The 28000-nt window shown below is 37.3% G+C and overlaps 1 protein-coding gene across 3 annotated transcripts; it reads right to left on the reverse strand.

The window, feature by feature from the left end:
* Positions 1–5: 5 nt before the first annotated feature.
* Positions 6–28000, reverse strand: MTIF2 (mitochondrial translational initiation factor 2). 3 transcript variants are annotated; one of them, XM_042932290.1, is made up of 15 exons: positions 27884–28000; positions 27436–27589; positions 25841–26066; positions 25368–25479; positions 19600–19771; positions 18980–19140; positions 17901–18077; positions 15953–16092; positions 12884–13008; positions 10723–10927; positions 5384–5636; positions 4453–4593; positions 2110–2274; positions 847–987; positions 6–205 (listed from the first exon to the last, which is right to left on the reverse strand). In XM_042932290.1, the coding sequence occupies exons 3-15, from the start codon at positions 26057–26059 to the stop codon at positions 33–35; spliced, it is 2184 nt and encodes a 727-aa protein (XP_042788224.1). In that variant the 5' UTR covers positions 26060–26066; positions 27436–27589; positions 27884–28000; the 3' UTR covers positions 6–32. The 3 variants fall into 3 exon arrangements, with proteins under 3 accessions (XP_042788224.1, XP_042788223.1, XP_042788222.1); XM_042932289.1 differs by having other exon boundaries at positions 27355–27589; XM_042932288.1 differs by having other exon boundaries at positions 27346–27589.

Raw genomic sequence — 28000 nt, forward strand, 5'->3', positions numbered from 1 at the left:
CACCATTAATTGTTTACATTTTTAATGTAATTTTAAAATCCTGGATTCCAAGAAGTCTTAGCTGGAACTTCTTTTTCTTCATAACAAACAATTTCATCTCCCACTTTAAATTCTACCTTTTCTTCATCCAAACTGAGACCACAGTCCATTCCAGTTTTGACGACTGAAATGTCATCTTTATGGTGTTTCAATGAGGTTAATGAGCCTTAAAATATAAAAACAAAAAAACAAGGTAGGTATATTCAACAAATTATACCTGCTAAATGCTATACAGTCTGGTGTTAAAAGGAAAATTATCCTGAAAGTCCTAAATTTTACAGTCCTATCATGTTAAATGAAGGAACTAAATACTAGGGAAACCAAAGAAAAATGGTTTGCTGTAAGCAAGATGTGGTTTATAGGGAAAGAACTAAATCTCCCATTTCAAAGGTTAGACTAACTTTGCAGAGGATGGCATTGTACTCAAGATTTAAAAAATGAGATAATCCAGGATAAAAGACATTGCAGGCAAAAGGTCAAGGTAAGCCAAGTACAATGCTGTAGATCAGGGGTAGGAGACAGCTGGAAAGGTAATTTGCGGCCAATTTTTAGAAGCTTAGGAAACTAGATTACTGATTTATCAGGCTTGTTACAGGTTATATAGATTACCAGGCAGGACTAAAAATCCTGGAGGAGACATCAGGACTAGTAAGGGAGGGAGCCTGTCACCTGGAGACGAGGTTTGAGTTAACAAAAGGTAACAGCCTGAACCAGGATATGGGAGTGAGATTTTAGGTGGTTATATGGAATCAGTAGGTTTGGGTGACTGGATTTAATATTATAGAAACAGATTGTGATCTTGCTTACCCTTCCAAATAACATGTCCATTACGGATTAATTTAAATTTTTTCTGTTTTTCTAACTGACCCTTTTGGACTCTGCAGCCAGCCACAGGAACTTTTTTCTTCCCTTCTGTTACAGAGAAGGTAGCTAGTATACAAGCCTCACCTTTAGAAAGAAGAGAACATTAGATGCACACAAAACAAAAGATTCTGAGAAATACATAATTTCACATATTCTTCAGAGCAAGAATTAAAGGTGGGAAAAAAATACAAACTCGTACTGAAATCCTGTTTTTCTCTGACTCTACCAACTTTATTTTCCTGACCGCTCATAGAAACATAAACATGAAACTCCTTGGGTTTTCTTGGAAAAGAACCTGCTTGCCTAAAAAAATGAACAAGGGAAAAAGAAATTCACTTTTTTAGCTGAAAATGCACTAGAAGGTAACAGTTTACTGTCTGCTCTATGAAAACCTAGTTTTCACCTGTCCCTCAATATATTATTCTTGAAGAGAACATCTGTCATCACCTAATTTTAATCTCCCCATTGATAATTTATATTCACTTAAATACTGATTCAGTGACTCAGCTTGAAGCTTAATTCTTTTCACTGAAAATTAAATGCCAATAATGACATGGTATCACACACTATAATATACCGATTTACTGGGGTTAGTGTTATTTGGCTGATGGAAACCTTTGTATGACTCAAAAGTTTTCCAAATTGTGCCTTAGCACAAGAACATACAAATCTCTGTATGGTCATGTTTAGCAGATCAGAAAAGCCTAAAATAAATCTCTGGACCATAAGAACAGATAAAACGATTCAGTCCATCTCAAATAAATTTAGGCTTCCATCTGGCCAAGGGATATGCTAGGAAGAATATTTCTAAATACGTGATATTTAAATGTAAAATTAACTATTCTCATGGTGGACTTCTCGGCCAACTCCAGGACAAAATCAGTGGCTCCTTCCAGAACACTATATAATCTTCATGCATCCCATCCCAGTCTAATTTATGTTATAATTAGTTGATGTCTAAACCTTAGGGCAAGTTCTTACTGCCTAACTTGCCTTTGTATCCTCAGGGCCAAAGCATAGGCTGCAGAGGGCAGGTTTATAATACATAGGAAGTTACATTGAATATATCATTTTTTCTAGGACACAGGCCATTTATTGGAACAGTGAAGGTATTTCAACAGTGAACTATAATTCCCCTAAACTTTGCTTTCAAGTGTTCTTCACAGCACCTAAGATATGAATGTTTAATATTCAGTGAACACTCACCAATTGGATGCTCTTCCACAATGCAAGGCAATCTGCTGCTCAGTTCTTCCTGCAAATCTTCAATTAGGCGGTAAATGATTTTGTGAAGTTTAATTTTTACTCCTTTTTTTGTAGCAGACTTCTGGATAACATTGCCTGCATTCACATTGAAGCCATATATAACACCTGGGAAGCAGAAATAGAAAAAATAAAGTAGCACAAATATTGTATTAAGGACTTTTCTTTCAAGCAGAAACTCAAATCTAAATAGTTTTATTTCGGGCAGCCTGAGTGGCTCAGTAAGTTAAGCTAAGCGTCGGACTCTTGGTTGCAGCTTAGGTCATGATCTCTTGGTTTGTGGGATTGAGCCCCATGTCTGGCTCTGTGCTAACACCATAGAGCCTGCTTGGGATTCTCTCTCTCCTTCTCTCTCTCTGCCCCTCCCTTGCTCACTTGCATGCTCTCTCTCAAAATACACTTAAAAACAAAAAGGTTTTAGGGGTGCCTGGGTGGCTCAGTCAGTTAAGTGTCCAACTTCGGCTCAGGTCATGATCTCACAGTTCATGGGTTCAAGCCCCATGTTGGGCTTTCTGCTGACAGCTTGGAGCTTGAAGCCTCCTTCAGATTCTGTGTCCCTCTCTCTCTGCCCCTCCCCGGCTCATGCTTTCTCTCTCAAGAATAAATAAACATTAAAAAAAAAGTTTTATTTCCTTCTATGTAAATTAAAAGGGGTGATGAAAAATTCTGTAATTTTTTCTCATAAAAACTAGTAAATTTTCAAATTAACCAAAGGATTTTATAAATACTATTGTAGCTTGTTTAACAAGGAAAACTTCTTTATAATTTTTAAACCCATTAATTTAAGAGACAAAAGTACCCATACTGTGCAAGGCAGTACGCTAAACAAAACTTTGATTTTTATACCAGAGAAATAAGAAAACGAAAATTGAATAGGGCTGAAATATTTTTACATTATTTTAATAACAATTGTATTACTAAATTATAAACTTATTGTCTACAACTTTTTGTGGTTTATTCTTAGATATTCAGCTGGCCAAAAGATGCTCCAAAATAGTTACTAAATTGGTAAAGTTTAAGAGTTATTTAAGAAATGAAAGAAATTCTATGGAGTTGACTATTTTGCCGAAGAACAAATAATACATTTAACAGCAAATACCTTAGAGGGAATAAAAAGCAAAACACTCCTGTCCTTAAACAAGTGATAAAAATGAAAGCAAGCAAGTTAATCAAGAGAAAAAACACAACCACCTTGAAAGTTTTATCATTAAGAAATCATTTAACATGATACCTGCATTACATAGTATAGTGCTAGGCTGGTCAATGCCTAGAAAATACTTTGAATTAGCCAGTACTGGGGCACCTGGGTGGCTCAGTCAGTTAAGCGTCCGACTTCAACTCAGGTCACAAGTTGGAGCCGCACATTAGGCTCTGTGCTGATAGCTCAGAGCCTGGAGCCTGCTTCAGATTCTGTGTCTCCCTCTCTCTGCCCCTCCCCTGCTCACGCTTTGTCTCTCTCTCTCTCTCTCTCTCAAAAATAGATAAAAACATTTAAAAAAATTTTTTAAATTAAAAATAAATAAAAATTAAAAATGAATTAACCATAACCAGCATTACTATTTAGTAGAAGTGACATCTAATTCTAAATAAGTACAGTCATTAAGTACCTCCTTCCTAAGTGATTCATTAATTAATACAATGTTGGTGCCTTGCTAGGTGTTAGACTTAAAAGTGAGTCATGAGTCACCTTTTTGTATATCGTAAGTTCAACTAACAGTCCAGTCCCCCTACCTTCTAGGCATTTAATTAAAGCTAAAAACTGTTTGCTTAAATAGTGCATATACTAAAGCTAAAAACAGCTTTTAATCTAAGAAAGATTTATATAATTATCAATAGACAAAAAACAGACAAAAGTAAAAGATGAAGTAAAATACTGAACAGGCTGATTACAGTGTCAGGAGCATTCAAAAGTCTAAATAAAAGATACAGAGAACCAACCTTGGATTGGGTGGGGAAATGGGAAAGGCAGTAACTATCTTTATTTATAAATAAATAAATAAGTAAGTAAGTAAGTAAGTAAGTAAGTAAGTAAGTAAGTAAAATCAAAAACCTTCTGGGACTTGAAAGAGTTCCCCAAGGTTGTAGTGTGAAAACAATGAGTGAAGTTATGGCTGCAATACTGCGCATCCCACTGAGCTCAAAGGCTGGGACTCCACTAGAGCAGGAAGGGCGATGCTGATAAGGGTAAAGGGCAAGTTGATTAGCCAAGCTACAAAAGACTGAAGGTAATGGTTCACAGTGTGTTCTAGGGAACACAGTTAAACAAACAGGAAATAGAAATCTTACCATGAAATGTTTCAGCAAGGTTAACATCATTTTCACTGACATCACCCACACCAAAATGTACTAATTCAAGTTCACACTCATGTGAAGCATCATAGGTATCCATAATGTTCACAATGGCCTCAACAGAACCATCAACATCACCTAAAAAAGTATGAAATTACTGGTGTTAAGAGTTAGACATTAACAGACACAAAATGACAAAAATCTATTTAAAGTCATAATAGGAATGGCATTTACCACTTTTATTTAGGTTTAGCATTATAAACATCTATTTAACTTAAGTATTTAGAACCAAAAGTACATTTACAACAAAACATCAAGAAAAATGTTTATTAAAATCTCTCCCAGTGAGTCATCCAGAGTTCATGAGTTCAAGCCCCATATCAGGCTTTCTGCTGTCAGCACGGAGCCCACTTGGGATCCTCTATCCCCCTCTCTGCCCCTCCCCTGCTCGTGTTCTCTCTCTAAAAAAGAAATAAACATTAAAAAAAAAAAAAACAAACCTCTCCCCCAGTGAGACATGGGCAAAAAGGAGGGCAAAAGGTACAACCTTCCAGTCATAAATGTCATGGGGATGTAATGTACAGTACAGTGACTATAGTTAAAAATACTATATTATACATTTGAAAGTTGCTAAAAGAGTAGATCTTAAAAGTTCTTATCACAAGAAAAAAAAGTTTTGTGACTGTGTATGGTGATTAGACTTACTGTGGTGGTCATTTTGCAATATATACAAATATCAAATCATTGCTATATACCTGAAACTAACATAATGTTATATGTCAATTACACATCAATAAAATAAATCTCCCCCAAAATACCAAAATAATTTTAGCTTAAATTTAATGGCCCAAATTAATTGTGAGAATGAAGAAATATACATATTTATAATACAAAAATGAGTAATGAAGTAAAATCTTTCCAAAGTCACCTTTAATAATTATAGGAAGTACATTTGAATCCTTTTCTTCTTTCTCTTTTGTCTTTAAGGGTTTTTGTTCTTTTTTTTCTTGGTACTTTAGAAATGATCTCTCCTTCCAATGCAAAGTGCCATATTTCTCACGGGCTTTCCGATGTGCTTCTTGGTGTTCCTTTCGCTTTTCTTCTATTATTTTCAGATTCTCTTTGTTTTTCTCCTGTTCTTGCTCATACTTCCGCCAGTCAACAACTTCACGTGCCCTAGGCTTTACAGGGGAAAAAACAGGCATTATTTAACTAAATAGAAACCAGCATCTTATGGATTAAAAAAGCTTGATGTTTTTCCCCAGCTTAGCTTGGTCTAACTCATATATGAAACCACTAATTTTATAAATTTTGATAAACTTACAAAACTTTAATCTAGGGTCTTTGTATACACAGATGATTTAATTTTTAAATATTACCTCAAATTTTTAAAAATTCCATAGCCAAATTATAAAATGGCACCACTGGCCCTCTCATAAGCCTTTATAGTCTATACTTATTTGTTAACACAAATATACTTATTTGGTAGAAAATTAGAGAATATTTAAAATCACTGTATCCCACGATATATCACAGTGAAACTGGCAAGATACAAAAAAAAGAGAGAATTCTGAAAGCAGCTAGGGACAAACAGGTCTTACTTAACCTACAAGGGAAGACACATAAGGGTCATAGCAGACCTGCCCACTGAAACATGGCAGGCCAGAAGGGAGTGGCAAGAAATATTCAATGTGCTGAATAGGAAAAATATGCAGCCAAGAATCCTTTATCCAGCAAGGCTGTCATTCAAAGTAGAAGGAGAGATACAGGCTTTCCCAGACAAACAAAAACTGAAGGAATTCATGACCACTAAACCAGCCCTGCAAGAAATCCTAGGGTTACCCTGTGAGTGGAAAGCAGCAAAGACTACAAAAGACCAAAGACAACACCACAAGCATAAAACCTACAGATAACACAATGACACTAAATCCATATCTTCCAACAATAACTCTGAATGTAAATGGACTAAATGCCCCAATCAAAAGACACAAGGTATCATTGTGTCTAAAGACACAATGGATAAAAAAAGAAGATCCATCTATATGCTGCCTACAAGAGACTCATTTTAGACCTGAGGACACATTCAGATTCAAAGTGAGGGGATGGAGAACCATCTATCACAATATCGGATGTCAAAAGAAAGCCTGAGTAGCCATACTAACATCACACAAACTAGATTTTATTTATTTAAAAAAAATTTTTTTAATGTTTTTATTTTATTTTTGAGAGAGAGAGACAGAGTGTGAGTGGGACAGGGGCAGAGAGAGAGGGAGACACAGAATCTGAAGCAGGCTCCAGGCTCTGAGCTGTTGGCACAGAGCCTGATGTGGGGCTCGAACTCACAGACCGTGAGATCATGATCTATGACCTGAATTGAAGTCAGACGCTTAACTGACTGAGCCACCCAGGTGCCCCCCACACAAACTAGATTTTAAAACAGACTGTAAGAAGAGATGAAGAAGGGCATTATATCATAATTAAGGGGTGTATCCATCAAGAAGAGCTAATGATTATAAATGTTTATGCCCCTAACTTGAAATGCCCAAATATATAAATCAGTTCATCACAAACATAAGCAAGCTTATTGGTAATAATACTGTACTTGTAGGTGACTATAATACTCCACTTACAACAATGGACAGATAATCTAGGCAGAAAATCAATAAGCAAACAATGGCTTTGAATGATACACTGGACCAGATGGACTTTGACAGATATATTCAGAACTTTTCATCCAAAAGCAGTACATTCTTCTCAAGTACACATGGAACATTCTCCCAAAGAGATTACATACTGGGTCACAAAACAGCCTTCAACAAATATAAAAGGATGAAGATCATACCATATATATTTTCAGACCACAACGCTAAGAAACTTGAAATCAACCACAAGAAAAAATTTGGAAAGCCTCCAAACATATGGTGGTTAAAGAACATACTACTAAAGAATTAATAGGTCAATCAGGAAATTTAAAGAAGAAATTAAAATATATATGGAAACAAATGAAAATGAAAACACAACAGTCCAAACCATTTGGGATGCAACAAAGGCAGTCCTCAGAGGAAAATGCATCACAATCCAGGCCCATCTCAACAAGCAAGAAAAATCCCAAATACAGAATCTAACCTCACACCTAAAGGAACTAGAAACAGAGTGCAAAGAAACCCCAAGCAGAAAAGAAATGATAAGGATTAGAGCAGAAATAAACAATATAAAATTAAAAAAAAAAAAACAGTAGAACAGATCAATGAATCTAAGAACTGTTTTGAAAGAACAAACAAAATTGATAAACTCCTAGCCAGACTTCTCAAAAGAGAGAGGACCCAAATAAATAAAATCACAAATGAAAGAGGAGAGATCACAACCAACACCACAGAAATACAAACAATTATTAGTGAATACTATGAAAAATTATATGCCAACAAACTGGACAATCTGGAAGAAATGGACAAATTCCTAGACACCCACACACTCCCAAAACTCAAATGGGAAGAAACAGAAAATTTGAACAGACCCATAACCAGTGAAGAAATTGAATCGGTTATCAAAAACCTCCCAACAAGTAAGAGTCCTGGTCTAGATGGCTTCAAAGGGGAATTCTACCAGACATTTAAAACGGAGTTAATACCTATTCTGCTCATGCTGTTCCAAAAAATAGAAATGGAAGGAAAGCTTCTGGACTCATTCTATGAAGCCAGCATTACCTTGATTCCCAAACCAGACAAAGACCCCACTAAAAAGGAGAATTACAGGCCAATTTCCCTGAAGAACACAGATGCAAAAATTCTCAACAAGATACTAGCAAATCGAATTCAACAGTATATTAAAAGAATTATTCACCATGATCAAGTGAGATTCATTCCTGGGCTGCATGCCTGGTTCAATACTCACAAATCAATGTGATTCATCACATTAACAGAAGAAAGGATAAGAACCACATGACCCTGTCAACAGATGCAGAAAAAGCATTTGACAAAATACAGCATACTTTCTTAATAAAAACTCTCAAGTAAGTTGGGATAGAAGGAACGTACTTTAACATCATAAAAGCCATATATGAAAGGCCCACAGCTAATGTCATCCTCAATGGGGAAAAACTGATAGCTTTTCCCCTGAGATCAGGAACACGACAGGGATGTCCACCCTCACCACTGCTATTTAACATAATCTTGGAAGTCCTAGGGTCAGCAATCAGACAACAAAATGAAATAAAAGGCATCCAAACTGACAAAGAAGAAGTCAAACTTTCACTTTCCACAGATGACATGATACTCTACATGGAAAACCCGAAAGACTCCACCAAAAAACTGCTAGAACTGAAACATGAGTTCGGCAAAGTCACAGGATATAAAATGAATGTACAGAAACCAGTTGCATTTGTATACACCAATAACAAAGCAACAGAAAGAGGTATCAAGGAATCGATCCCATTTACAATTGCACTAAGAACCATAAAATATTTAGGAATAAACCTAACCAAAGAGGTAAAAGATCTGTACACTGAAAGCTACAGAAAGCTTATGAAAGAAATTGAAGAAGACAAAAAGAAATGGAAAAATATTCCATGCTCATGGATTGGAAGAACAAATATTGTTAAAATGTCGATACTACCCACAGCAATCTACACATTCAATGCAATCCCAATCAAAATGGCACCAGCATTCTTCTCAGAGCTAGAACAAACAATCCTAAAATTTGTATGGAACCACAAAAGATCCCAAATAGCCAAAGTAATGTCGAAAAAGAAAACCAAAGCTGGAGCCATCACAATCCCAGACTTTAGCCTGTACTACAAAGCTGTTATCATCAAGACAGTACGGTATTGTCACAAAAACAGACACATAGACCAATGCAATAGAATAAAGAACCCAGAATTGGCCAACTAATCTTCGAGAAAGCAGGAAAGAGTATCCAATGGAAAAAAGACAGTCTCTTTAGCAACTGGTGCTGGGAGAACTGGACAGCAACATGCAAAAGAATGAAACTGAACCACTTTCTTACATCATACATAAAAATAAATTCAAAATGGATGACAGGCCTAAATGTGAGACAGGAAACCATCAAAATCCCACAGGAGAAAAAAGGCAGCAACCTCTTTGACCTCGGCCACAGCAACTTCTTACTTAACATGTCTCCAAAGGCAAGGGAAATAAAAGCAAAAATGAACTATTGGGACCTCATCCAGATGAAAAACCTTCTGCACTGCAAAGGAAACAATCAACTAAACTAAAAAGGAACTGACAGAATGGGAGAAGATATTTGTAAATGACATATCAGATAAAGGGTTAGTATCCAAAATCTATAAAGAAATTACCAAACTCAACACCCGAAAAACAAATAATCCAGTGAAGAAATGGGCAGAAGACATGAATAGATACTTTTCCAAAGAAGACATCCAGATGACAAACAGACACCTGAAAAGATGCTCAACATCACTCATCATCAGGAAAATACAAATCATAACCACACTGAGATACCACCTCACACCAATCAGAGTGGCTAAAATTAACTCAGGAAACAACAGATGTTAGTGAGGATGTGGAGAAAGGGGAACCCTCTTGTACTGTCGGTGGGAATGCAAACTGGTGCCCCACTGTGGAAAATAGTGTGGAGATTCTTCAAAAAATTAAAAATGGAATTACCCTACAACTCAGCAATAGTACTACTAGGAATTTATCCAAAGGATACAGGAGTGCTGATTCACAGGGGCACATGTACCCCAATGTTTATAGCAGCACTATCAACAATAGCCAAATTATGGAAAGTGCCTAAATGTCCATCAACTGATGAATGGATAAAGAAGATATAGTATATAACAATGGAATACTACTTGGTGAGGAAAAATAATGAAATCTTGCCATTTACAACAATGTGGATGGAACTAGAGGGTATCATGCTACGTATGTCTTCACTCATACACAGAATTTGAGAAACTTAACAGAATACCACAGGGTAAGGGAAGGAAAAAAGTTACAAACAAGAGGGAAGCAAACCATAAGAGACTCTTAAATACAGAGGACAAACTGAGGGTTGATGGGGGTGGGGGGTTGGGGGTGCAGGGAAAATGGGTGATGGGCATTGAGGAGGGCACTTGTTGGGATAAGCACTGGGTATTGTATGTAAGGGATAAATCATGGGAATCTACATCTGAAGGCAAGACTACACTGTATACCCTGTATGTCAGTTAACTTGACCCTAAATTATTAAAATAATAAATAAATAAATAAAATCACTGTATCATGTATATAGGAATTAAGCTTGATATACCTCAGATTCTACTTCAAGAATTTCATCTCCTGCAGAAGGGAGGTCTCTCCAGCCTACAATTCCCACTGGCATGCTGGGACAGGCCTCATGGATTGTTTTTCCATTCTCATCAAACATTAAGCGTACTTTTGCCCAACTCTTTCCAGCAACCAGAATGGAGCCTCTCCTCAAAGTTCCTCTTTGAATTATAGCTGTAGTAACAGGCCTAAAATGAAAATAAACATATATATTCGTAATGCCATAATCAGGAAGTAAGCACTTTCTTTTTTTTTTTTAATTTTTTTTTTTTCAACGTTTTTAATTTATTTTTGGGACAGAGAGAGACAGAGCATGAATGGGGGAGGGGCAGAGAGAGAGGGAGACACAGAATCGGAAACAGGCTCCAGGCTCCGAGCCATCAGCCCAGAGCCTGATGCGGGGCTCGAACTCACGGACCGCGAGATCGTGACCTGGCTGAAGTCGGACGCTTAACCGACTGCGCCACCCAGGCGCCCCAGTAAGCACTTTCTTAAGTAGAGCAAAGATATCTTTACGAGACTAAAATATATATATATACTATGTACACACAGGGTTAACCCCACTACTTCTCAAGCAGTTTTTCATACTATAAAAACATTTCTACATAATTGCCAAAAGGTAGAAGCAAACCAAATGTCCATCAACTGAATAATAAAGAAAATTCAGCGTATACATACAATGGAATATTATGCAACCTTAAAAAAGAAAGCCCTGTCACATGCTCCAACATGAATGAACCTACCATGAGGACATTATGTTAAATGAAATAAGCCAGTCAAAAAGGACAAATACTGTATTATTCTAGTCATATGAAGTACCTAAAGTAGTCAAAATCATAGAAACAGAAAATCTAAAGATAGTTGCCAAGGGTTGGGCGTTGGAAGGAGGGGAAATTAGGGTTTCGTGGGTATAGAGTTTCAGTGGGGTTTTTTTTGGTTGTTGTTGTTTGGGGTTTTTGGGTTTTTTTGGGGGGTTTTTTTGGTTTTTTGAGAGAGGGTGCAAGTGAGTGAGGGGCAGAGAGAGGGAGAGAGAGAGAGAATCCCACGAGGGGAGAGAGACAGAGAGAGAGAGAGACAGAAGAGACTGAAGCAGGGCTCACCCGAAGCAGGGCACGAGCTCACCTGAATATGCACAAGCTCACCTCATGCGGGACTTGAACCTAAATTGTGAGATTATGACGTGAGCCAAAGTCAGATGTTTAACTGACCGAGCCACCCAGATGCCCCAGAGTTTGTTTTACAAGATTAAAAAGTTCTAGAGACCTGTTGTACAACAATGTGAAAATACTTAATATTACTGAACTTAAACATGGTTAAGACGGTAAATTTAATGTTATGCTTATTTTATCATGCTTTTAAAAAAAAGGAAAACAAAACACATTTCTTATCAGCTTATGGCAGTGGAGGATGCAGTTAGCTGAGTGTTCTGACAGAATGCTAATCCTCTTTCCGTAACTAATTTGTTAAGAAGTGAAACCTCTTGCTGATAGGGAGAAAAATTAAAGAGAAGAAAAACCCAAAGACCTTCCTGGATAGAATATTAATGGGTAAGGACATAAAGAATTTAGAAACCCTGAGGGCAACATTTGCTATTTCATTCCAATTTGTTAGTCTATGAGGCTTTATTTATCAATTCAGTTAAGTCAGTGGAGAAAAATATTCAAACAAACTGAACTACTTACACCATTAAATGTGACTAGGAGATATATAGATAGCTATGGCTACTGGTAACTGCATTTAAAACAAATTTTTTAATGTTTATTGTTGAGAGAGAAAGTGTGCAAGGGTCGGGGGGGGGGGGCGGGGGCGGTGTGCAGAGAGAGAGACGGAGACACAGAATATGAAGAAGGCTCCAGGCTCTGAGCTGTCAGCACAGAGCCCTATGTGGGGCTCCAACTCACGAACTGTGAGATCATGACCTGAGGCGAAGTAGAACGCTTAACTGACTGAGCCACCCAGGAGCTCCTGATAACTAAATTTTTATGTTCCATGTGCTAATGCAATAAAATGCTTTTCAAAACAAATGCTTTGAAAATATTGTCCATGTCTAACAATAATATGCAATAAAATAATGCATTGTTACATAATCAAGCCACAAAAACAATGAAACAAATTATTAAAAGCAAGCATTTTAACAGTCCTACCCTCTTCCTTTGTCCGTGAAAGATTCTATTACTGTTCCTTCTACTGGACCATTGAGGTCTGCTTTCAGTTCTAACATTTCTGCCAGAGCAATTGTTGCCTCTGCCAAAGCCATCAGATTATCGCCCTTTAATAACAAAAAAAGGTGTTAAGATACATAAATAAAATATTATCTGTAAATGTAAATACCAGTGTCAGCGAAATAATCCTAGACAGTTATATCATACTTTTCTCTTTAAGCATTAAAAGCATGAATCACCCAATCAGAAAGAAGGAAGGAGGCCAGGAAAGGAGGAATCGGGGAGGGAGGGAGGGAGGGAGGAAGGGAGGGAGGGAGGGAGGGAGGAAAAAACAAAGGAAGGAAAAGCAAGAAAACCTGATCCAGGGACATATCTTTCAAGGAAGAATGGCGATTTTCTTTTCTTTTCTTTTAATGTTTATTTATTTTTTAGAGAGGGAGAGAGAAGAGAGACAGACAAAGCACGAGTGGGGGAGAAGCAGCAAAACAGGGAGACAGAATCCGAAGCAGGTTCCAGGCTCTAAGCTATCAGCACAGAGCCTGACGCGGGGCTCAAACTCATGAGCCATGAGATCATGACCTGAGCCAAAGTGTGATGCTCAACCAACTGAGCCATCCAGCCACCCCAAGAATGGTGATTTTCTTAAAAGGAAGCCCACTAGTGGTGCTTATTAATACCCCTTCATAAATACATGCTTCATGCATTCTCCTCCATCTGTCTCTACCATTGCGTTCTCTTCCTCTCGCTTTCTTTACAATGCTACTTGACATTTGAAGTTCTAGCCAACTGAATAAGCTTTCACATCTATTATTTCATTCGATCCACTCAAGAATGCTGTAAAATAAGTAAATCAAACATTACTTACTCTTACTAATAAGGAGAAAAAGTACAAACTAGACCCAGTGTCTAAGATACACTCTGTAATTACCCAGCTGTGTAACCTTGAAGAATCAGTTCACCTCCCTGGATCGCCTTTCCTCAACTGGAAATGAGGAAGCTTGATCAGATGATTCTTTCACCTTTAATGATCTATGGTTACTAGGCATTCTAGGGCTCCAAGATCACACAGCTGATTAACTGATGATGGAACTCAAACTGATGGGCAAGGGATTTTTCCACTCTGTCAGTTAAGAGGCTGCTCAGCTGTCAGAGTATAAAACAACGGAGACAAGCTGTTTGTAAACAATACAAAACAATACTTTCCTTACCCATCCAAATATTCCCAGTATTGATTTAAAGTTACAAATGCTACTCTGAAAAGTAGAGCTGGGGTGTTTCTTTGCATGAAATAGTCCTCTATCTCTACTTGGAAAAAAAGGCCTCATCTTTCTTTCTGCCACACCCTCCCAATTCCCTCCATTCCCCAGAAATCATCTCGGCCATGCGTAAGCAGCTTTACATTTACCTACTCATCTCAAGGTATCTGGGCAGAAAAGGTGGCTGTGTCTTCAAATGTTTTAATCTTGCCATCTGGCTTTCAGAGTGCAACAGCAATTGAGGTATAGTGGAAACATAATAAAGCAAGGTGGCATTTCAGAGTTTCAGAGAAAAAGAGGCCTGGCTTCAATATCAATGAAGGCATGATTGCTAAGCATCCTAGAAGTAACAAATTTAGGAAAATTAAAGATAAAATGAGACTTAATTAGAGGAAGGTGGCCAAATACAGTACCATCCCCTCAGTAAGTGATCTGGAAAAAAAAGTATTGTAGATTATATATGAACCATGGAACATGATAAGAATGGACAAAAAAGGAAATTGTTACTTAGCAGCAACCTGTACAGGAAAAGAGAACTGCAAAATGCTGTCACAAAGCAGGTACTCAGCTTCCTTGGTGTTTTTCAATCAGAAAAGAATAATTGGTCATTTAAAGGAAAATGGAGAGGCACCTGGGTGGCTCAGTTGGCTTTAAGCATCCAACTCTTCATTTCTGCTAAGGTCATGATCTCACAGTTCCTGGGATCTAGTCTCACTTCAGGCTCTGCACTGACAGCACGGAGCCTGCTTAGGATTCTCTCTCCCTCTCTCTGTCCCTCTCCCACTCACACTCTTTCTCTCAAAATAAATAAACGTTAAAAAAAAAGAAAAGAAAATGGAATTCATCATAAATAACAAAACTTATGGCAATTTAATTCATGGAAACATTGAATCAATCAATAACAAACTGAACCCAAATGTTTTATCTTTGTATTAGTGAAATTTTTATGTTTAAATATCTCTTAAATGCCCTAAAACCTATTCTGTAATTTTTCAGTATAAAAACAAGTACTTTTTATTACAAATTGGATTTCATTTCTGCTTAAAAAAGTCTTCAGCAGCTTACTATTACGCTATGCCTACAACATCCACCATGTGTTCTTATACTTAGAATAAGCATTAGGAGGCACCTGGGGTGGCTCAGTCAGTTGGGCATCTCACTTCGGCTCCGGTCAGGATCTCACTGCTCGTGAGTTCGAACCAGCATTGGGCTCTGCGCTGACAGCTCAGAGCCTGGAGCCTGTTTCAGATTCTGTCTTCGTCACTCTGCCCTTCCCCTGCTCGCTCTCTCTCTCTCTCAAAAATATAAAAAACGAAACATAAAAAATTAAAAAAAAAAAAAAAGAAAAGAAAAGCATTAGGTCTGGACTTGATCCCTGACTGTTCTGTTGTATAACCCTAGACTGGTGACTGACCTCAGAAAGCCTAATTTCTTTTTTTCTTTCTTTTAATGTTTATTTTTGAGGTAGGGGACAGAAAGAGAGGGAGAGAGAGGTTCCGAAGCAGGCTCTGGACTATCAGCGTACAGCCCGACAGAAGGCTTGAACTCACGAACTGTGAGATCACGACCTAAGCCAATGTCGGACAATTAATTGACTGAGCCACCCGGGCACCCCAGAAAGTCGAATTCCTAATCTGCCAAACCAAGATAATGATGCTAGCCTTGCCTAGTACACAAAGGGTTTTTAAACAACAGAAATTATATATGTCCCGATGTTCTTTAGGTATAGTCCCCTATGTGCATTATGAACAGCAGTCCCAACCTAACACATCATCTCTGAGGTGCCTGCACTTACCGTGAGTGCAGAGATGTGCACTGCTTGAACGTCACCTCCATAATCCTCACACACTACATCATGAGCTAGCAGTTCTTTTTTCACTTTTTCAGGATCAGCCTCAGTTTTGTCACATTTGTTTATAGCAAGGACGATAGGAACTGAAGAGTTAAAAAGAATGCAAACGAGGATACCTTCAATTCCAGGTATTCACAGTGAAAGACACCAACCTTTTCTAGCTTTCTCTTTACTGAGTAGATGTACTAAACTACAAGAAAGACCTAAAAGACCTGCTTTAGACCCCCTCATCTTTCTGCACATAAAGGAGGATTCTGGATGTGAGATGTCAAAATTGTAATTATAAGCAGATTCTGAATTAAGAACAGATACCTAAGATGAAAACAAACAAACAAACAAAAACAGAATTTGGGTAGAGAAAGGCCTATCTGTAAGACTGAAAGCAAGATCAGCAACTACACTGAAGATAATCTGCAGAAAGAAAATTAAAAAGTCCAGAAAAGATTCTAATTCAATTCTAACACCACTAGATCATTCGCCTCTTCTTTTGAGGAGCTATTAACTCATTGAAACCCAACATCTTACCCTGGGCTGAAACGAAGTAGCACTGTTGTAAACTTACTTTCAGGATTTACGGCAATTCTTTATTAATATATACTTTAGTGACTGACATATAGTAGATTCTCAATAAATGTTTACTGAACAAATGAACCAAATAATCTTATAATCTACTTGTCTTGATCACTAGACAAATCACATAAAATGTTAGGAGATAATTCTCTGGTTGGGTTTCACCAACTGTGCTACAATTTTCTCAGGTATCAAAGGAAGAAAAATTGAAAACAGAAACAAAAAAGTTATCCACAACCTACTATTATGAAAAAGTACATTCCATATGGATGAGATGGAACTTAAGGGACAAGAGAACAGAAATAGAAAGCATGATGTAAGAAATTTATCCTATCTCAACAACTGCTTTGCTATGGATCCCTGGCAAATTTATCACCCTCTTCTTTTTGTTATATTCCCTATGTTCATTAAGAACATAGTCCATTCCACAAAGGCAGTTTTGAAGAATTAAAAAGAAAAGAGAGTAACACTGGAAGCTAAAAGAGCAGATTTCAAATGTGGACATGTTGCAAATTAACTGTAACTGGAGGCAGTTCCTGCCATTCTCGGTTCTTAGTTTTCATGCTGTTAAGAACTGGCGTAGATAGTGATTCTCAAACTTTTTTTTCTCTTGCCAACAAACGTAAGGGAATATGATGTACTCCATCAAGGTACATTTTCTCAAGGTAACAGTATTTTCTCAGTGAGTGTAGGGTAATATCAGAATAAGAATGAATGAACAAAGTATGTGTGGGGGGGGGGGGGTAGTAGCTATTACCACAGTTTCTAAATAGAGAAGTGATTTTTAAAAAGTTTCAATTTTATACCTCTAAGAATTTATGTAAAGCATACGAAGAAAAAGTTTCTCTTTAGAGAAGAATTCAAGATAATAAATGAACAAGGAATAACAGAATTAGAATATAACCATTTTGCAACTCCTAATGTTAATAGGTGATGGGTATGTAGTTTATTATTCTATTCTTACCTTTATAATTATTTAACATTTCCATAACAAAAATTTTTAAAAAGTCATTTGCGGTTATTACATTTTCACACCATGCCAACTAAGTAAACAGTATTAGAAGGACTGTATTTATGGTCACAGGTCCCCAGCTGACTCCTGCTACACACTTTTTAGTAGTTACATCTGTGGGAAAACAATTCAATCATCTTTGAGCTGTATCTGTAAACAGGCATAATAATCCTGGAATTGCCAGGTAGATTAAATGAGCTACATGTAAAGGGCACCAGAATAGTGACTTTTTGTAGATCTTTAAAAAAAAAAAAAAAAAAAAAAAAAAAGCAACTGCTTTCCTGATACACATAATCAGCCACACAGTACCTTGAGCATCTTTGGCATGCTTAATAGATTCTACAGTTTGTTTCATCACTCCATCATCTGCAGCTACGACCAGTATGACAATGTCAGTGACCTGAGCACCTCTGGCCCTCATTGCTGAGAAAGCAGCATGTCCTGGAGTATCAAGAAAGGTGATCTTTTCCCCAGAAGGCAGAGACACTGTGGAAACAGAAATCCAAAAATACTAAGGACTCAAATGTGTGCTTTCTTAATACAAAGGAATATATGTGAAATTATCAAATAGAATCAATAATTCCTTAAAATAATTTATTCCTCCCATTAATTTTAATTGGGAACAATACAAATCATTATTTCACACTGAAAAATGATAACAAAGCAGTGAAACCTTTAGTGTTTTCTTTTCATGTTATAATTTCAAAGTAAAACTTTTTATATTTTTAGAACATATTTTCATAAATGTACCAACTGGTATCTATTCTGGAGAGAGAACAGACTGATAGTTATATAGGAAGTTTCCCCTTCATTAGCTACACAATTGCCTTAAGCAAAAGGCAATTTAGTACATAGTTAGTAGCTCAGGATTTGAGCCCAAACCCAGCCCAAACCCAGCCTTGGATGTAAATCCTAGCTTTGCCATTTATTAGCTGTATATCTCGAACAAATAACCTATCCAAGCCTCAGCCTCCTTATCTGTAAACAGGGGTATTAATACGTACTTCGCGATGTTGTGAAGATAAAAATAAAGCATATAAATAAGGGGCTCACCACACCACACACCACAGTGCTGGGCACATGCTAGTTGCTCAGTAATGGTAGCTGCTATTTAATTATTATTATGAACATTACTGTAACCAGGCATTGAACAATTTTAAGTTCATTAAGCCAAACTAAGAATAGCCAGAATAAAAATATAATTTTCTTCTTATAGAATGTACAAAATAACCTTTATTAACCAGCTGCTCGATATTTCATCAGACCAACAGCCTTAAGCTTTAGACTTTCCTTTTACTTTTAATTTGTGTATCTCATGTTAGGACACTTGGTTTAAGAAAACAGTATGTGGGATTCCCAAGCACACTGTAAGGTAATTTGGGTCATACCAAGAAAGGCACCAATGTGCTGAGTGATGCCTCCAGCTTCCATTGCTGCCACTTGAGTTTTTCGCAGTTTGTCGAGTAACGTCGTTTTCCCATGATCAACATGGCCCATTACAGTAACAACTGGGGACCTTGGGGTTAATAAAGCTGGATCTGTCTGAGGCCTACAATTAACAGCAAAGGAGTTTCATTTCTTAAATATCTTTATAGCCAATGAATTGGTTTGCAGTCATCTCTGTGAACTACCACTAAACAATACAATCCAACATTCAGCTTTGATTAGATATAACTATCTTCCCCTTCCACACACATAATAACCTATGACAAAACATGTAATGACTGCCCATGCATAGTTGGCATCTTCAAAACAACAAGCAGAACTGAATAAAAATTTTAAATTCAGGGTCAATATATACACTCAACAAACTAAGAAGAACAACCCTTAGAGTTTGATAACCTGAATATATTTAAACACTGATGTTTTAAACACTTCGAAGAAAAGTTTAATCTATATTCCCATGTCACTTTAATTGCAAAAAAAATTTTAAAGCAAATCTTTCCATTATAAAGTGTAAGTAAAACTAAGTGGTCTTCTTTCCGCAATATACATGGTTAAGTTTTACCTTCTTACAGCATCTTTATTTTCTCTGACTTTGTCCTGTTTTAATTTGCTCCATTTTAACTTCATCCCCGCCTTCTTTACCACCTCTTTGATCCAGACTTCATCTAAATGTGAGTGTGCTTCTAGTGAATCTATGTCAATAGCAGTGTTCATTAAAGCTTCATACACACAATCTGGGTGGGAGAGAAAAAACCTTTTAGGATCATGAAATAAATGTTCATAAAAGTGGCCTCTATTAATAAATCTCAATATAAACAGTATACTCGATGAGAGGAATTAACTATTTAAGCTGTTCCTCTGTTAACAAACCACAAATAAGCTGAAAAGAAAATAATCTTTAAAATATGATTCATTTATATTAACATTTCTACATATTCATAAATATGTGAATATGCACCTTATGAATGATCTGAGCCACCAATAAAACATTATTAGGCATATTGTATACATTTAATATTGAGCAGTTCTTTGAAAACTTGTAGTTACATATGTCATGTCTATACAAATGTGTATGTATATATAGTTGATATTCATTATTTGCAGCAGTTCTGTTCTATAAACTTTCCATGAATACTGAATTAGCAACTACTAAACCATCATTCCAAGGAAAAATACAAGGTTAGTAGGTTCCTTCAGCTCCTGGTCACATCTTCATTAGCAATCAATACATACCTAGTTTTATGTGTTTCTGTTTTAAGACACCTTATTTAATGTATTCTGTTGATTCATTAATACTGAACGCCCAGCCAAAAGCACTAAAAACAGCGCATGAACAAAGCTTATCTAACACATGCATTTTCTCTGTAAAGCACACTACAGCCTTCTTGCAGTTAGTAACACTTCACCACTATGCTTAGGAGCCATTTTAATCAGCAAAATCAACAAAAAGCATAAAAATGTAAAAATGTGGCACTGAATAAGCCACAAAATGACACTTGTTTGCAGCATGAGAGCTAAAGCAAGAAGGCAGAATGTTGCCTTGTTTAACCTCAGCTAGGAATGTGTAATTGGGTAACTCAAATTTTTCACTGCTCCACACATGTCCAGGAATGACTGCAAAAGCAGTGTGAATACTGATTTTGGGGCTACAAATACATTTTAGAGAATCTTCCAATACAAAACCCTCAAATAACGAGGATCAACTGTATGTACACACACACACACACACAATCTCCGTATATACACACACATATAATTAATTAATTTACTTATGTTATCTATTTATGGTCTCCAAAAAGTCTTGAAATGTAAGAAAAATATTTACTTGGTATTCTATTTTACATAATGTACTTTGTTTTCATTTCAGTCATACTTCCTTGTGGATGATAAATGAATGTATCGGTCAATGAAATAAGTTTTATGTTTCCAGATGTTCAATCACCCTTTAAATATATATTTTGAGGGCCGCCTGGGTGGCTCAGTCATTTAAGCATCTGACTTCAGCTCAAGTCATGATCTCATGGCTCATGAGTTCCAGACCCGCATTGGGCTCTGTGCTGACAGCTCAGAGCCTGGAGCCTGCTTCAGATTCTGTGTCTCCCTCTCTCTGCCCCTCCCCCACTCATGTCTGTCTGTCTATCTGTCTGTCTCTCTCTCAAAAATAAACACTGAAAAAAATTTTAAATATGTATTCTGAGAGACACATATGAAAGAAAGGCATCCTCAAATAAACAGAACATTATACTAAAAGAATATCTTATGCAGTAGTGTGCAGGTAAATGTTTACTCAGAAGACTCTCCAAAAAAAAAAAAAAAAAAAAAAAAAAACCACCCTAATTATTATAGCATTTCCCAATTTCCACAGTGCAAATACTCCCAGATGGTTGATTTCAGCTATCAACATGAAATCACTGAACACAGAGATGTAAAGAGATGCACAGTAGCATACCATTACATAGAATTTCCACCATATAGGTACATAGGCATAAATCACCTCAAAAACACATAGCAAAATGCAGTAAAATAAAAAGAGGTTTTTGTTTTTTTTTTTTAGTTTACTTATGTATTTTAAGGGTGGGGAAGGGCAGAGAAGGAGGGAGAGAAGGAGAGAGAGAGAGAAAGGGAGAGGGAGAGGGAGAGAGGGAGAGAGAGAGAGAGAGAGAGAGAGAGGGAGAGGGAGAGGGAGAGGGAGGGAGAGAGGGGAGAGCGAGAGAGGGAGAGGGAGAGAGGGAGAGGGAGAGAGGGAGAGAGGGAGAGGGAGAGAGGGAGAATCCCAAGCAGGCTCCAAGCTGTCAGCACAGAGCCCTACATGGGGCTCTATCTCACAAACCATGAGATCATGACCTGAGTCAAAATCAAGAGTCATATGCTTAACCAACTAAGCCACCCAGGTGCCCCAAGAATAAAGGGGTTTAAGGAGTATTTATTACCTTTGTTTATGATTTATGTTACCTTTGTTTATGTTTATGATTTTTAATGGAAGCTCACATACTTCCTTATAAATTAGCAACTGGCTCAAAAGTTGGTGCAAGCCAGCTCCACATATCACTGATCCTATTCTGTAATAATGCCAAGAAATCCTTTCCTATATATAATCCCACAACATCCTTTCCCAAGAAAATACATTTTAAAAGAATGATACAGGGGCACCTGGCTGACTCAGTTAGAAAAGCATGCTACTCTTGATCTCAAGGTCATGAGTTCAAGCCCCACACAGGGTGTAGAGATTACTTAAATAAATAAAACTTAAAAAAAAAAAAAAATGATACAATGCAAATTTTCTATATGGATATGCTCTCATAGAACAATAAAATTCTAAACATATACATTATAATGAATACAATTCTAACAATGCTAAAATCCCTAATAATCCAGTAAATACTTTTCCAATATGATATCCTAAACTTTTTTTTTAAATGTTATTTATTTATTTTGAGAGAGCGCAAGCAAGTGAGTGGGCATGCACACGAGCAGGGGAGAGTAAGAGAGAGGGAAAGGGAGAATTCCAAGCAGGCTCTGCACTGTCAGCACAGAGCCCTATGTGGGGCTTGATCTCAGGACCCGTGAGATCATGACCTGAGCCAAAATCAAGAGTCAGATGCTTAACTGACTGAGCCATCCAGGCACCCCTGATATCCCAAGCTTTTGAAAGGTAGCTTATACAAAGATAATCTCTTTCCCTTTATATTAAATGCATTTAGTATTAACATATTATTTTATCTTTATCTAAGACTTAAATATTTACAAATAGAAAAGTACCCAAAGCATTTCAACCACAGATATTACATCCTAAGTTATTTTAATTGACATAAAGGAAAAAATATATACTCACATTGCTAATTTAGTAGTTAAAAATATTCACCATCTTTAATTCAAATGAGAAGTAAATATAATATTAAATAAGCTTCAAATAGAGCTTTTATTTAAATCATGGCATATCAGTTTTGGGTCTAGAACACTGATCCGTGATTAAATTCATGTTTCAATTATACTATTTACTTGGTAACACAGAGGAATTATTATAGTTATGGGAGTGTGTGAGGGGGGGGAATGTTAAAAAAAAAGAATCCTCATCTTTTAGTGATAAATACAGAAATATTTATGGAATAAATGATATATTAATAATTGTCACTGGCTTCTGCATACATTATACTTATATTCCATTCTTACAGCTTTCATATATGTATGAAAACTGCCAACAATAAAAGTTTTAAAAATCAAGTATATTATCAATATTATCTATAAAATCCTACCAATATAGTTTTCCTTGGAAAAAATATCAATGATACAGTCATATCTATTTGTTCTCTTAAAGTTTTCTAATAAAATGATTATATAATCCAACTGCAAAGTTATAAGAATGCAAGACTGGGCCAATTTTCTATTCTTTGTGAGGATGCACATATACAAAGAGTGGTGGCACTTTCAGGCTGGAAACATATTACAATTCTAGCTCTGCCCTAGAGCTCTGCTGTAATTTACAAAATAACAATTCTTGAGAGATAATTTGGTCTGTGAATAAAAGCATGACCTCTGTAGCCATACTCCCTGAGTTCAAATCCTACTCTACCATATACTAACTGTGGCAATTATTCATCCTCTCCATGCCTCAGTTTCTCAACCTACAAATAGGGATAATAATTACACCTAACTCTTGTGCATTATGAGAATTACATGAGTTAATATACTTAAAGTACTGGTACATGGTAACAGCTCAGTAATATGAGTTATTATTATTAATTGTTTTTCTTTTTGCCAAGAGTCTGCTTCACTTGTCACTTTATTTCGCTACAATAATAGGCTATTTCTTATTTACTGAATTTTATTGTCAGCTTATAATGAAAACTCAAATTTTGTTCCAATAATCTTAAATCGGTAATAAATGCACCAAGAGTGCAATGAAGGAATTTAAAAAATGACAACGATGCTATACATTTATAAACAAAAACAGTATTATTAAAAGTTATTACTATAGGGTGCCTGGGTGGGTCAGTCAGTTAAGCACCCGACTCTTGGTCTTGGCTCAGGTCATGATCTCACGGTTCATGACTTTGTGTACTGTGTCCAGGCTCTGTACTGTCAGTGAAATTCTCTCTCTTTCTCACTCTCTGTCTCTCCTGCACTCGCACTCTCTCTCTCAAAATAAATAAAGTAAACTTTAAAAAAAATTTACTACTACAAATATTTTTCTGCTGGCACTACAGATATTGTCACAATGAGTGAAAAAAGAAAATCAGGGGCACCTGGGTGGCTCAGTTGGTTAAGTGTCTGACTTCCGCTCAGGTCACGATCTCAGGTCATGGTCTCACAGTTCATGGTTTGAGCCCTGCATCGGGTTCTGTACTGACAGCTCAGGGCCTGGAGCCTGCTTCAGATTCTGTGTCCCTCTCTCTCTGCCCCTCCCTGGCTCGTGCATGCACACACGCTTTCTCTCACTCTCTGTCTCTCAAAAATAAACAATAAAAAACAAAACAAAAAGAAAATCAGAAAATTATAGAACAACAAAAGGATAGTAAGTATAAATAGAGTACTTCAGACCAAAAATATTCTTTGGACTCGGTCTGTGTTGAGCATGGAGCCTGCTTAAGATTCTCCCTCTCTTCCTCCCTCTGCCTTTGCCCCTCTCCGGAGTGCTCTTTGTCTCAGAAGAAAAAAAACAAAACAAAACTCAGGGCACCCGGGTGGCTCAGTTGGCTAAGGGTCCAACCTTGGCTCAGGTAATGATCTCTTAGCTGAGTTCAAGCTCTACCATCAGGCTCTGTGCTGTCAGTGCAGAGCCTCCTTCAGACCCTGTCTCCCTCTCTCTCCACCCCTCCCCAGCTTGTGCTTTTTCTCTGTCTCAAAAATAAAAACATTAAAAAAATTTATTTTTTAATTAACCCATTAAAATAGTTTGGGGTACCTTGTTGGCACAGTTGGTTAAGTGACCAACTCTTGATCTTGGCTCAGGTCATGATCAGACAGTCTGTGACATCGAGCCCTGCATAGTGCTGACAGCATGGAGTCTGCTTGGGATTCTCTCTCTCCCCTCTTTCTTTCCGCCCTCCTTCGCTCATGCTCTCTCTTCTCAAAATAAATAAAGAAACTTAAAAGCCTACAGAATTTCTGAGAAAGAAGGGTTACTCCAGATAAAATTTTTTCCACCATTTTTGGCAAAGACAGAAGAAACGAATTAGAGTCTGTGACCTAAAGTGAAAACTATTAGAATGATTTGATATCTTTTTAAGCCATCAGTCTAATTTTCATCTTTGAATGCCTTAGTCTCAATGAAAATAAGATACCAGGTATCCCATGTTCCCATATTTTTCCTTATAAAAGTATCTGACCCACCTATGTCTTTTTCCATTGCTCTGGCCAGTTCCCCAACAGTCATTCCAATCCATACCTCCACTTCTTTTTTGAATTTTGGTGAAGACAATGGAGATTTCTGTGCTCTTTCTTCCTATTAAAAATTCAGAATGCAATAGAAGAAAAACTTTAAGTGACAATGTAGATTTATTCTGGAATATCTACCACAATCACAGCTCCTATTTCTACCAAGTAACACTCCCATAAGTACTTAAACCTTAGACTAAAATTTAAAATCCTACATCCTTAATTCACAATCATACACTGATTTCCAGGTAATCAAATTCATCCACATTACTGAACAACAAAATAAAACTTCCTTTCTTCACAAAGATGTACTGCCTCAAGTGTAGCATTAAGGAATAAAGACAAAACACTCAAAATGAATTTCTACTCAGAGCTATAGGAACTTTCACCTCAGACCAAGTAATACAGTAACTAAAATCTGTAACTACCTTCTTTGTTACTAGAAGCCTATATTGAGATAGAGCCGCGCCAACGAATGGGTCTATTTGCCAGGGTCGGATGCAGAGCTGAGCTGTCCCCACTGGGTAAGCAGATGAAAACACAGGACTCCACTGTGCTAACATTCTTCTTTGACCCAGGCTGTGCAGCTGCCTAAAGACAGTGTGATATCGTATCAAGTTCTCCAATTTCAGTATCTTCTGGTTCATGTTTCCCCTGGAAAAAGTTTTAATATTGAGTTAATATTAAATTCAAGTTAGCAAGTATTAATTGGATATCTACTACATGAAAAGCACTGTGCTAGAGTTACATGAGTAAAGCTGGGTTTCTGCCCTGAAAGAATTCACAGTCTAATCAGATGGAATTCTAATCAGGTGGAATAACTAACTACTCTTTAGATGTTAACCATCATTATTGTTAATGTCTCTACTATGATAGAACTGAAATAAAACTTACAAAGGGATTTTTTCATTCTTGAAACATCAACTAACAAAATCACGAGAGCATTTTTCTAAAATGCATTTTTCTAAAATGCATTTTTCTAAAATGCAAATTTGAACTCATCAGCTCTTTTTGCTGAACATCCTCCAGTGGCAGGCCATTATCCCATTTCACGTGCCACTTCAACACGTGTTATTAAGGATTATTTATCTGCCCTCTGCTAACCTCTCATTTCATTGCTTACACCCTTATAGCACCTCACTCCTATCTCCAAGCTTTCGTTATTTTGACGTCCCCCCACCCCGTAATCTTCAATGGCTTGCCATCTCATTTTTGAACCTTTGCATATGCTCTACTTGAAATTGTCTTCTTTCAACCCTCACCATTTTTCCCTCTTCCTACCAACCCCTCCCAAAAAGAAGATGCTTTAGAGTGGGAAGAGAACACTTCATACATATCTATTGAATAATGCCTTTTGAATATCATTCTTGGAATGACAGAAGACTTACTTGAGAGAAAACTGCAACAGAACTCAGTGTAGTTCAGAACTAACAAAAGTATAATTACTTTTCTCCTCAAATGTTCTATTCCTTCTGCTCTCAGGACTGCATTTCTACAGCTTTGCTTTACAGTTTTTGAGGAAAGGAGTAACTAAAATAATGTGAGGTGTACATATTCTCCTCAGCAAACATTTCTTGAGTACCATCTTTCAGACATTGTGTATGAGGATGTTGATTCAAAGTTTAATAAGCCAGAGTCCTGTCGTTCAGAGTTTATTGTGCCAATATAATGATTCTCAGGCACATTAAACACCTCAAGAATGGCACATGTTAAAATTTTTACTTAGGTACGAGTCCGTGGACTAAGAAGTAAAGGGATTCCTTTAGGAAACGTTTTTAAAATGAGTCTAAACCCAGACCTGACAAGGGCATGGATTGATGGAATGCGAAGAAAGGCCCTACATGGGGATTAACCAAAGTACAGAAAGCTAACTGAGGCAGGAATTAGAAAACACACTGGTGGCAATAATCCAGGTGTGGAAACTGGAAGTTACCTCACTTACTACTTATTCCACGCTCCTCATTTTATAGAAAAGGAAAACGGGGAGTCCAGAGAGGTCAGAAAGATTTCTCCAATGTCATACCACCAATTAATGACAGTCAGGCCTAGAACCCAGGCTGTCTGACTCCCAATTCGGTGTTCTTTCGCAGCTAGGATCTCGTCATGGAATCTGAAAAAAGATGTTGGTGCGTTGGTGGAAACGTCTGAATGTAAGACCTGTCAGCCTTGGAACTTATCTGAAAGGCAAAAAGAAGTCATTGTATAAGAATGACGGCTCTGGGGTGGCTTCGCCTCGAACCGGGCCCAGAAAACCTTGGGCCCAGGACAGGAGGGACGCGCGGGAAGAGGGGGGCAGCCGGCCGCTTCTGGGCAAATAACGCTTTCGCTAAACCTCAGCTGGGGTCACGCAGGGATTAAATGAAACGCGGAAAGGCTTCCGATTGCTCCGTGTTTACGATCGGTGCCACTGACACTTCAGGGCAAACAATACACGCCCCCTCGGGACGACCCGGCCAAGGAACCCCACTCACTTTGCTGCTACGTTAGGTCCGGGGTGTCCGGATTCTGAGATAAGGCGGAGATCACCTTGCGGACCGGGACTGCAGTCCCACGGTCCGTTCCCGAAACGGTCCCCGTGACACTTCCGG

The sequence above is a fragment of the Panthera leo genome, chromosome A3, assembly GCF_018350215.1.
Source record: "Panthera leo isolate Ple1 chromosome A3, P.leo_Ple1_pat1.1, whole genome shotgun sequence".
Classification (NCBI taxonomy): domain Eukaryota; kingdom Metazoa; phylum Chordata; class Mammalia; order Carnivora; family Felidae; genus Panthera; species Panthera leo.